This window comes from Tripterygium wilfordii, chromosome 5 (genome assembly GCF_013401445.1).
Source record: "Tripterygium wilfordii isolate XIE 37 chromosome 5, ASM1340144v1, whole genome shotgun sequence".
NCBI lineage: Eukaryota > Viridiplantae > Streptophyta > Magnoliopsida > Celastrales > Celastraceae > Tripterygium > Tripterygium wilfordii.
Genome location: NC_052236.1, coordinates 10,226,750 through 10,239,317, shown reverse-complemented (window position 1 = coordinate 10,239,317; position 12,568 = coordinate 10,226,750). Strand labels below are relative to the sequence as shown.

General features: G+C 39.8%; 1 protein-coding gene across 1 annotated transcript; it reads left to right on the top strand.

Annotated features, from left to right (window-relative positions):
* The first annotated feature begins 6,452 nt into the window (after positions 1 to 6,452).
* Positions 6,453 to 10,483, top strand: LOC119998376 (leucine-rich repeat receptor-like protein kinase PXC2). Its single transcript, XM_038845696.1, has 2 exons — positions 6,453 to 8,644; positions 8,864 to 10,483. Exons 1-2 carry the CDS (start codon positions 7,284 to 7,286, stop codon positions 10,311 to 10,313), a joined length of 2,811 nt encoding a protein of 936 aa, XP_038701624.1. The 5' UTR covers positions 6,453 to 7,283; the 3' UTR covers positions 10,314 to 10,483.
* Positions 10,484 to 12,568: the final 2,085 nt, after the last annotated feature.

The following is a 12,568-nucleotide window of genomic DNA, read 5'->3' as shown; positions in this document are numbered from 1 at the left end:
AAACTTGGCCCAGAAGCCCAGACATGGAGGACGCGATGCAAGCATAAATTGAGCTACATGTGTGGTGTATGTGTGTGTTTTTATTGTCAGATTAAAAAAAAAAACATAAATTGGGCTTGCTTCGTTGTCTTTTACTGTTTGAGCCCAATTAATTTAATCCTATTCGCTTGGCCCATGCACAAACCGGCCTACTTATGTAGGCAGCCGAAGACCCAATAGATCTCTTCGCAGTTCTGGAAAAAACCAAAATCAGCTATGTATAGTGTTCTCCGGAGTGAGCAAATCAGGATTGATGTGTGTCAAATCACAGCTGTATAATATCAAGCAAGAAGTCAACAATATCAAGCAAGAAGATCACAGCTGTATAATATCAAGCAAGAAGTCAATAATATCAAGCAAGAAGATCATAGCTGTATAATATCAAGCAAGAAGTCAATTCAAAGATTCAGCAAGATTATAGGAGTCTAATTGTAGAAAAAAGTCAATGATTAGTTCCTAAAATCACTCTGTAAAATATTTCATTATTCTCTGTATATAATTAGTTTATCACGACATATTGAAATGATAAGAAGATTATTCCACTCTTCGAACTTTGAGATGGTATCAGAGGAGTCGATACTGGCCGTCTCTTAATCAAACCCTACTCATTCATTCATCACCAAACACAGTCTGTTGAAACTCATTATCTTCTCATTCTTGAGTCATCATCATGACAAGTGAAGATGTCTCTCCCAAATCAAATTCAATCCCTCATATTGTCACCATACAAGGAGACAATTCCAACTTCTCAACTGGCATAAAGTTAGATGAAAATAACTATTCTCTATGGCACCAAGTCATGGAGATGAAAATTGCTGGACGAGAAAAACATGGTCACCTAACCGGTGATACTTTCCAACCTGCAGCTACAGATCCAGCATACAACAAGTGGCGTGCATCAGATTGTCAAATTAAGAGTTGGCTAGTTGATGCCATGCACCCCAGTCAGATGAAACGATTCATTCGTTATGATACAGCCAAGCAAGTATGGGATGCCATCAAGAAAACATACTCTGATGGTTCTGATGAGGCAAAGATTTATGATCTACATCGACAATCATTTATGATGAAACAGAATGGTAGATCAGTTGCAACATACTATAGTGATCTCACAGAGATATTTCAGGAACTTGATCAGTTAAGCCCCAGCAACATGCAACACCCAGAAGATATGGAAATAAGACGCAAGGAGATTGACCGTCTTCGAGTTTATATTTTTCTTGCAGGTTTGGACAATAATTTTGATCAAATCCGAGGAGAAATTTTAAGGATGGAGCCTAAACCTGAACTCGGGGCAGTATATGCACATATTAAAAGAGAGAGTAATCGTCAAGGCACTATGTCTGAAGCAGATTCCACATCTGAAACCGTAGCCTTGGCTACCACAAGGTATAAGCAATCTCGCTCTCAGAATTCAGGTGCTACTCGTAACAGAACTCCAATGAAGTGTGCAAAATGTGGTCTTGAAAATCACACAATTAAAGGATGTTACGAGATTATTGGTTATCCAGAAGGATGGGTTCATAAAGGCCGAAAGAAGGAACCAAGTCGGGCTTCATTCGTCTCTGCTGGACCATCCCAGGAGAAAGACTCTGAACTTCCATCAGGTACATCTGAATCCAAGGCTTTGGCGACCTCAGGTACTTCTTCACTTACTTATAATAGATCATGGATTATTGACACTGGTGCTACTGACCATATGACATCTAGCTCAATTGGATTACACTCCACAAAATCATCATCTCAAACTCATGTTACTAGTGCAAATGGAACCACTTCCCAAGTTTTGGAAGAAGGGTCCCTCTCTCTTACGCCTTCATTAAACCTAGATCACATCTTGGTTGTCCCTTCCCTAGACTATAATTTGTTATCTGTTCCTCAGATTATTGATTCCCTTAATTGCACTGTGTGTTTTTGGCCATCTTATTGTCTTTTTCAGGATCTACTCACCAGGGCCGTGATTGGATGTGGTACTAGGAAGGGAAAGTTGTATTATTTGGACCTATCAGATGATTGCAGTAGCAGATTGAGTCGTGTGCATCATGTAAGAGGTATAGAGTCAGACAGAATAAAGCAGATTTGGTTATGGCACAAGCGACTAGGACATGCTTCCTTTGGTTACCTAAAACTTTTATTTCCAGATTTATTTTCTCAATTTGATTTATCAGACTTTCATTGTGAAACTTGCATTTTCGCCAAAAGTCATCGTGTTTCTTACCCATTGAGATTAAATAAAAGTTCTATACCTTTCATGGTTGTCCATTCGGATGTTTGGGGGCCATCAAGAGTTCTCACTATTAGTGGCTTTAAGTGGTTTGTGACTTTTATAGATGACTGCACCAGGATGACATGGGTATTTCCCATGAAACAGAAAAGCGAAGTTACTGCAAAATTCAAACAATTTCATCAGTATGTTGCTACACAGTTTGACAGGAAGATCATAACACTACGGTCAGATAATGGCAGAGAGTATGTCAACAATGATCTTTCTTTGTTTTTTAACCAACAAGGGATTGTTCACCAAACCACATGTGCTTATACGCCACAGCAGAATGGTGTAGCAGAACGAAAGAACCGCCATCTCCTAGAAGTTACTCGTGCATCTTTATTCGAGGCTTATATGCCCCACAAATTTTGGGGGGAGGCTCTTTGTTCTGCAGCTTACCTCATCAATCGGACACCATCCAGTACTCTCCAATATCAAACTCCATTTCAAACATTGACCAACCTTCTCACAGTGCCACCTACACCAAACCTTGAACCACGGATTTTCGGGTGTGTTGCTTACATTCAGTTACATACTCACCAACGTAGCAAACTGGACCCATGTGCATTACGTTGTGTCTTTGTAGGCTATGCTACCACTCAAAAAGGCTACAAGTGTTTCCATCCACCTACACAAACCTTATATGTTACATCTGATGTTACTTTCAATGAAAGTGAATTTTATTACTCAAGGAACACTTCTGAGCATCCTCTGCAGGGGGAGAACTCTATCTTTGCAGAAGATACTCAAAACCAAGTTGTCCATGTTTCCCAGTGTCCCGATGGTAATATTGATGGGTCAACTAATCCTGTGGAAGAACAACTTCAAGTAGGTCAAACCATGAGGGACGAAGAGCAAGGACCAAAAAATCAAATTCAAGAGGAGATTGACCCAGACCATGCCAATCCTACAACAATGCCAGAACAACCAGCTACGAATCCAGATAGTGTCCTAAATACAACTTCTCCTATAGTACCATTGCCAGTCAATCAGTCCAGTCCTGAAAACCCTACACAGGTACTTGAACAATCTAACTCTGATTCCCTACCTGAGTCAAGTCATTCAAGTTATAAATTGCCTCCTCGTTCAAACCGAGGAATTCCTAAACAGCAATATGAACCTGATCCAACTTCAAGTGTTAAATACCCTATTGCTAATCATGTGTCTCTTCATAGGTTATCCCCGTCATATGCATCATTTGTGTGTCAATTATCCACTGTATCTATTCCAAGTAATGTGCAGGAAGCTCTTAAGGATCCCAAGTGGACTCAAGCCATGAATGACGAAATGGAGTCTCTCCAAAAGAATTCTACTTGGGAGATGACTCATTTGCCAGAAGGGAAGCAAACAGTAGGCTGCAGATGGATCTATACAATCAAATTTAGAGTAGATGGAGCAATTGAACGATACAAAGCAAGACTGGTGGCGAAGGGGTATACTCAGACATATGGAATTGACTATTGGGAGACGTTTGCACCTGTAGCTAAAATCAACACAATTCGGGTACTTATCTCATTGGCAGCCAACCTAGATTGGCCTTTACATCAATTTGATGTAAAAAATGCTTTTTTACATGGAGACCTAGAAGAAGAAGTCTATATGGACCCTCCTCCCGGATGCAAGATGAAGCCAAGTCAGAGCAACATGGTATGCAAACTCAAAAAGTCTCTTTATGGATTGAAGCAATCACCCCGAGCATGGTTTGGAAGGTTCAGCAAATCAATGAAGAATTTTGGCTACAAACAATGCAATTCTGACCACACTCTCTTCTTGAAACATAAGAAAGGTAAGATAACTGCACTCATTGTGTATGTTGATGACATGGTAGTTACAGGGAATGACCCAGAAGAGAAGGAAGCGTTGCAACATTATTTAGCAGCTGAGTTTGAGATGAAAGATCTCGGCGAACTAAAGTATTTCTTGGGCATTGAAGTGGCACGTTCAAAGCAAGGAATATTTCTATCACAACGAAAATATGTCCTTGACCTTCTAACCGAAACTGGAATGTTAGCCTGCCAACCAATAGAGACTCCAATGGAGGTGAATCTTAAACTTCATGAAGATGCTGAACAAGTACCTACCAATAAAGAACGATATCAACGTCTTGTTGGTAAATTGATTTACTTATCACATACAAGACCTGACATAGCATATCCTGTTAGCGTCGTAAGTCAATTTATGCATGCACCGAGAGAGGCTCACATGGATGTTGTGATTCGAATTCTGAGATATCTTAAATCTGCCCCGGGGAAAGGATTGATGTTCTCAAAACATGTTCATCTTGATGTGAAAGGGTATACAGATGCAGATTGGGCCGGTTCAGTTACTGATAGAAGATCAACATCTGGTTACTTTACTTTCGTGGGAGGCAATTTAGTCTCATGGCGTAGTAAGAAACAGAACGTGGTGGCTAGGTCAAGTGCTGAAGCAGAATATAGGAGTATGGCACATGGAATATGTGAACTACTCTGGATAAGAAATTTGATGAGAGAATTGGGGTTCAAACAAAAAGGAGCAATGCAATTGTATTGTGATAACAAGGCTGCAATAGACATCTCACATAATCCAGTGCAACATGATAGGACCAAGCATGTTGAGATTGACAGACATTTCATTAAGGAGAAACTCGACGCCAAGATCATTGAGGTACCATTTGTCAAATCTGAAGATCAACTTGCAGATATTCTCACCAAAGCAGTTACAGGCAGAATCTTTCACAGCTCACTTAGCAAGTTGGGCACTAAAGACATATATGCACCAACTTGAGGGGGAGTGTCAAATCACAGCTGTATAATATCAAGCAAGAAGTCAACAATATCAAGCAAGAAGATCACAGCTGTATAATATCAAGCAAGAAGTCAATAATATCAAGCAAGAAGATCATAGCTGTATAATATCAAGCAAGAAGTCAATTCAAAGATTCAGCAAGATTATAGGAGTCTAATTGTAGAAAAAAGTCAATGATTAGTTCCTAAAATCACTCTGTAAAATATTTCATTATTCTCTGTATATAATTAGTCTATCACGACATATTGAAATGATAAGAAGATTATTCCACTCTTCCAACTTTGAGAATGTGTGTTCATGTTTTTGTTTGGTTAAAAAAGAACAGGCAAGTAAGAACAAACTTTCATCTACATTGTCAAACAAGCTTACAACCCCATTAACGCTAATCATCTTACCAAACTCTATAATAGAAGTCACTGCAATTTCCCTAAAGTTTTAATCACAATTTCCTTCAAAAAATTGTATGGATCCTACACTGATAAACATATTGAATATCTGTTGTTAGAATTATAAGGATACTACAAATAGGGGTGGGAAAAAATCGATTTCAGGTTGGATAATATCACATATTTATGAAATATTTACATGTCCAGATCCTAAACCAGATTGAATTTCGGACATACGTAATTGACCAAACCCGAATTGATTTAAATTTGGACAAATAAATCGGACAATAACCTAATTTGGGTTAGAGTCTGAATATATAAACAAGACAATATTTTTATATTTAGACCCGGCCTTGATTTTAAATGGACAAAATTTTATGTTTGGAACCAAATTTTACACATATAACTTATGTCATCTGCGTTTTTACAGCACATCTCACTAAGGGCAAATGCAATAAGAAACAATTTACTGGGCCAACATTTTTGTTGGCCCGGTCCCACCTCTATTACACAAAAAGTCAAGTCAAACACGTATTCTAATACAACCACATCAGCAAAACACAAATTTCTATACACTTTTTCTTTCCATACACTTTTTCTTTCCACCAAACCCAACAACATTCCATTCCTCCATATTATCCACAACAAAATTACACCAAAACATTAAATATCAATACATCCACATCAGTAAAACACTTATCCCAATACAGCTACATAAGCAAAACACATTTTACAATACAGTCATATCAGCAAAAGACAACATCTTTACAATACAGTCATATCAGCAAAAGACAACATCTTTGTTGGCCCAATACTACTTCACCATTACATTTGCCCTAACATGTCGTTTTACTGACTTTTCACCTCCGTCCGTCCGACGTTAGAAGTTATTACCTCGACTGCCGTAAAAACATAAAGAATCGCAATTGAAGTTGACGAACGCGAGCTATTCAGTACTCTAGGGACTCGCACAATTTCGTGCATCCGTGGCAGTGAGAGAGAAGGCACGGCCGCATTGGATTCTTGTTTGACCGAAGAAGCTCCAACGCCACGTAATGAAGTAAAAAATGGTCAGTGAGGCTAAGGCCAGCTTCTATTCTATGCTCTCTCTCTCTCGGAAGAACCTGCAACACCCTCTGCTTTACTCGTCCGTTACATTCTTTCAACAAAACAATTTCATTTCTTTATTTATTTTTTAATAATTATTCTGTTTACAGGCCTCACTGTCACTGACCCTTCTTTAATGGCGCTGTAGGGTTCTCTCATCTTCTCCCCCTCTTTCTTTCTACCGTCCCTTCCGCCGGGAATCCTTGCCTGAAATTCTCGATTCATATATTGTTATTCTTTCTTTCTGGGTTTCTCTAATCTGTAATCTCTGTTGTTTCAGTTCAATTAATGTGAGTTGGGTGTTTTGGTATTTGTTGGAGATCAAAAGCCTTCACCTTTTTTTTATCTGTTCCTGTGAGTATATATCTGGTTTTACATTTTTTGGGTTAGAAAATACAGACTTCGAAGTTCAAATAGAGAGAAAAAGAAGAGGAAAGTTGCTCATTCTTGTCCCCAAACAGCTAGAGTGCATTGTCTTAACAACCTCATAATTTCATCATCATCATCATTGTGTTTCAATTAAGCATTTGAAGCTTGATTGAGGCTTTTCTTGGCGTGACCTGCTCTCAAATTCTCTGTTTTCTGCACTTTATTTGTCTGTACGTGTATTGTCTTTATATATGAGCTGATTTTCCTGGATTTCCTTTCATTTCATGGCGGACTGACATTTTTAAAAGCCGATAAATAGATTGAAAAAAATGCTACCCGGCCTACTCTTTTGTCTGCTTTTAGCTCCAGTTCTGGTTTTGCCGGTACGGTCACTTGATCCGACTCTCAACGACGACGTGCTGGGACTGATCGTTTTCAAGGCCGGTCTGCAGGACCCAGAAGCGAAGCTGCAGTCATGGACAGAGGACGATTACAGTCCATGCGGTTGGGACGGTGTCACATGCGACCAGAGTAGCAACCGGGTCACCCAGCTCAGCCTGAATGGTTTCTCGCTCTCAGGTCATATAGGCCGCGGCCTCTTGCGGTTGCAGTTCCTTCAAATTCTGTCATTGGCGAGCAACAACTTCTCCGGCACCATAATCCCTGATCTTGCTCACCTGTGGAGCTTGCAGGTTATTGATTTGAGTGAAAACAGTCTTTCCGGGTCGATCCCAGACGAGCTTTTTCGACAATGTGGGTCGTTGAGATCGGTTTCGTTTGCGAGGAACAATCTGACAGGGCAAATCCCTGTTTCTTTGACCTCATGCTCTACACTTCAAGCTGTTAACTTCTCATATAATCAGATTTCTGGGCAGATATACTCTGCTTTGTGGTATATGAGGGGCATTGTGTCCATTGATCTTTCAAATAATTTGCTTGACGGGGAGATTCCTGAAGGAATTGGAAGTTTGTACAATTTGAGAGTGATAAATTTGGGGAAGAACAGATTATCTGGTCGGATTCCATGGGATATCGGAGGTTGTTTCGTATTGGAATCCCTTGATTTTAGTGAGAATTATTTGTCCGGAGGTCTTCCAGAGTCGATGCAGAAGCTTAATTCCTGCACTTCATTGATCTTGCGGGGCAATTCATTGATAGGAGAGGTTCCACATTGGATTGGAGAATTAACAACTATTGAGACCTTGGACTTTTCGGCTAATAGGTTCTCCGGTTGGATTCCGGATTCCTTAGGGAAGCTAACAGCATTGAAGGAACTGAATTTGTCTATGAATCGCCTGACCGGAGAGTTGCCTGAGTCGATGAAAAGCTGCTTCAACCTTTTGGTTATTGATGTCAGCCAGAATAAATTGACTGGTGATCTTCCTTCCTGGATTTCTAAAATGGGATTGCAGAATTCAGTTCTTTTTGGTGAAACAGCAAATACCATTGGGTTTCTTGGTGACTTGCTGTCCTTAAATTTGTCCAAAAACCAACTTCTTGGTTCGATTCCGACAAACATTGGCAAATTGAAATCCGCTAATGTTCTTGATTTGAGTGACAATAGGCTAAATGGGAACATTCCTTCTGAAATTGGAGGTGCTGTTTCGCTCAAGGAGTTGAGGCTGCAGAAGAACTTCCTAAGCGGAAAAATTCCAACTCAACTCGAAAATTGCTCGTCTCTTACAACCTTGTAAGTTTCCCCCTGCCACCTATCTTGCTTTGGCTGTTGAGAACCTTCAAATTTACTTTGTACATATATAGTGTAATCTACTTGTAATTGCTTGTTTTAGTTATGTTGTTGGGATCATATGCTCAGTTCCATTGTTGATTGAATTTTAAATTTAAAAGCAGGATTGTGTAATTGAGGTTGTTTGCTAATATATGACTCCATTGGCAATATGCTTTTCAGGATTCTGTCTCAGAACAACCTCACCGGTCCGGTACCTGCAGCGATTGCAAACCTAAGCAACCTTCAGTTAGTTGATTTTTCTTTCAACAATCTAACTGGAAGTTTACCCAAGGAGCTGACAAATCTTTCACACCTGTTGTTGTTCAACGTCGCCCATAACCACCTTCAAGGTGAGTTGCCTCTTGGGGGATACTTCAATACAATCTCCCCATCGTCTGTCTCTGGCAATCCGTCATTGTGTGGCTCGGTTGTGAAGCGTGCTTGTCCCTCAGTCCACCCAAAGCCCATTGTCCTCAACCCTAACTCCTCTGATTCGTCCAATGGCAGTTCTTCCTCATTCAATCACCGGCGTAGGAAGATTGTTCTTAGCATCTCTGTTCTTATTGCCATTGGGGCTGCTGCTTTCATTGCTGTTGGTCTAGTGGTCGTTACTCTTCTCAATATCCATGTTCGGTCATCAATGTCACGTTCTGCTGCTGCACTCGCATTGTCTAATGGGGACGATTTCAGTTGTTCCCCCACTAATGATCCAAACTATGGCAAGCTTGTCATGTTTACTGGCGATGCTGAGTTTGTTGCTGGAGATCATGCACTGCTCAACAAGGACTGTGAACTTGGGGGTGGTGGGTTTGGGATTGTATACCGGGCAATTCTTCGAGATGGGCGTTCAGTTGCCATCAAGAAGCTGACAGTGTCCGGTTTGATCAAGTCTCAAGAAGATTTTGAGAGGGAAGTGAAACATCTTGGAAAGATCAGGCACCACAATCTTGTAGGACTCGACGGCTATTATTGGACTCCATCCTTGCAACTCCTCATCTATGAATATATATCCAGTGGGAGTTTGTATAGGCATCTCCACGACGCAACTGGCAGCAACTGCCTGACTTGGCGCCAGAGGTTCCGCGTAATTCTCGGGATGGCAAAAGGTTTGGCACATTTACATCAGTTGAACATAATTCACTACAATCTCAAATCGACCAACGTTCTCTTAGACGATTCTGGTGAGGCCAAAGTGGGAGACTTTGGCCTGGCGAGGCTGTTGCCAGCATTGGACCGTTGTATTTTGAGCAGCAAAATCCAGAGTGCACTTGGCTACATGGCTCCTGAGTTTGCTTGTCGAACAGTGAAGATAACAGAGAAATGTGACGTGTATGGGTTCGGGGTCCTGGTTTTGGAGGTGGTTACTGGGAAAAGGCCTGTGGAATACATGGAAGATGACGTAGTGGTGCTTTGTGACATGGTAAGGAGAGCACTGGAGGATGGCAGGATGGAGGAATGTGTCGATGAGCGGCTTCAGAGTAATTTTCCTGCAGATGAGGCAATTCCAGTAATAAAGCTTGGTCTGATATGTGCATCACAAGTTCCATCAAATCGGCCTGACATGGAAGAGGTTGTTAACATCTTAGAATTGATCCAGTCTCCATCAGAGGGTCGAGAGGAGTTGGAATAGATTGAACATCGAAGTCTTCCTCCCGCGAAGAAGAATCGGGGTTTTTTTCTCAGTTACAGATGAAAGAAATATATTGTTGCATGCCCATTTCTCATTTTTCTTTCCTCCCTTTATTTGTTGTTGTTCTCTGTTTACTCTTTTTTTCCTTATATTGTTACAGTTTTCTCTTACCGGATTCCTTTTCACTGGTATGACTTGAGGCATTGGTACTAATCTTCATAGTCTATACTCCACAGACCACATTGAATCTCTCTTTTGTTTTGAGAGTATTATCCTTTGCTTGTTTGTTTTGTAATTCAATGAGAGAGATGAAGCTAATCTCTCAGGCGAATTAACCACTTGGCGATGACGGATAATTACCTAATTGGTTCTCTCCAGAATTAAGGCATAAAGAATCTCACCTGAGGTTGGAAGTTCGATTCTAAGTTTGGCGCAGCTATTTCTAAATAGTTTATGTTAGGTCTCGGTCCAATTAATATGTCAGGCGAGTTTGCACGTGCATACCCTCTCCGAGTTTGGATTTATTGGGTTGTCCAAAGTTAAATACGTTGAGTTGTTCTCGGTAACAAAGATTTGGTAGGCGAAATGTGATGGAGCAGTCAAACCAACTAAAACACAATAAAAGTTGATCGTGGAACAACTTAGTTAAGCCAATGTTTAATTTGTAATGTTTGGAATGTAAGAGACTGAGTTGTACCATGACGTATTTGTAAGTGATCAAAAGAAACAAAAAAATCAAAATGACAAGTCTTCAAAATGCTGCAACATGGTAACATATGATTCTTACTACTAGTCAAAGACAACATAGTTGAATGTCATAGCATATGATATACTATGATAGTGTCTGAAAAAAGCAATCCCTTGCTTCACTTGCACTTTTGGTATAATTAAGAACTTCCTCACACCCTCATCACTCATTTAAGCGTGTATCAGGTGGTGCTAAATATGCTATTAAGGCACCATTTTCAAAGTTAGTTCCAACTTCCAAGCACATACATACACAGAGCCCTTCTGTTTAGTGCAAATAGGGTTCATAATTGAGGCTTAGATTTGAAGACTAGATTAATGGGAGAGGGTGTTGGACCAGCAATCAAATTGTGTTTGGACATCATTAGAATCATGTCGCATGACTTGGGGGGTCATGAAAAGAGGTATTTTTAAGCTTTTTTGATGGGTGAAATCTTTTGGTGGATGACTATTATGGATATTATTTGTATTTTCACATTATTTATATAATTATATCTTATTCCAACACTCTCGACAAGTGTGTACGTGTGTGATGAACAATCCAACGACCCAACATGTGAAAATTCAAAGTCCGTTAAGGAGCATCCAAACATATGACGCTGGCCCCCTGGGTATACCCAACATGTGAAAAATGTCCAAACATATATCCAATATGTGGAAAATTCAAATAAATGAGAGTTTGGAAATTGTGGAAGCTAAATTTTGAACCCTAAACCTTCTACTCAAATATTATCTGATAATTTGTTATTTTTGTTAGAATCTCATATCGATAAATGTTGGCAATAAGTCCACCCATAAGGCCATAACACAACAACAAGGTCTTTTCCCAACTCAAATGAGTTGGGTTTTGGCCCATGGGCTTCTGGCCTTAATAGCTGGACTAAGGAGAAACAAAGCTGCGTAGGCCCAATGTATCATCGGGAACCAAACAACCCAAAACAAACAATATTATTGGTGTGTACGGGGTGTGGATCTTACAACAATTTTGTCATTCAACCCTATAAATTAATTTGCTGGTTAAGGCATTTCACATCATTTACACGATATCCTAATAGATATTTCCTTCTCTTTTTGAACCCAAAAAGTTAAATTAGACAGACCAAAGATCATTCACGTTCTAAATAAAAGTTTTCATATAGTTTTTGCAGACAAGAGGGTAACTGTTGGAAATAGTTTGTCTAGATGATGCAAAGCAAATGAAGAAGTAAGAAGTTTTAAAGTTTAAAGCGACTGACTAGTGATGAGTAAAAACAAAGAGAATGAATTGCTTTTTTGCTTATTTAGAACTCAATTGAGAGACAGAATGATAGACCCTTCAACTCATGTCAACTTTTTCACATGTAGTGGTGGAACTTTTCATGGCCAATTTGACTTCTACAACAATACTATAATAGCATGGGTATGCGAGACGGAATGGGAGGGATTCCAATTTCTGACTCAATTCCGATTTCAACTCTTCCTAAAAAAATTATGATTTTTTTAATGAAAATGTCATATTAGAGTTTAGA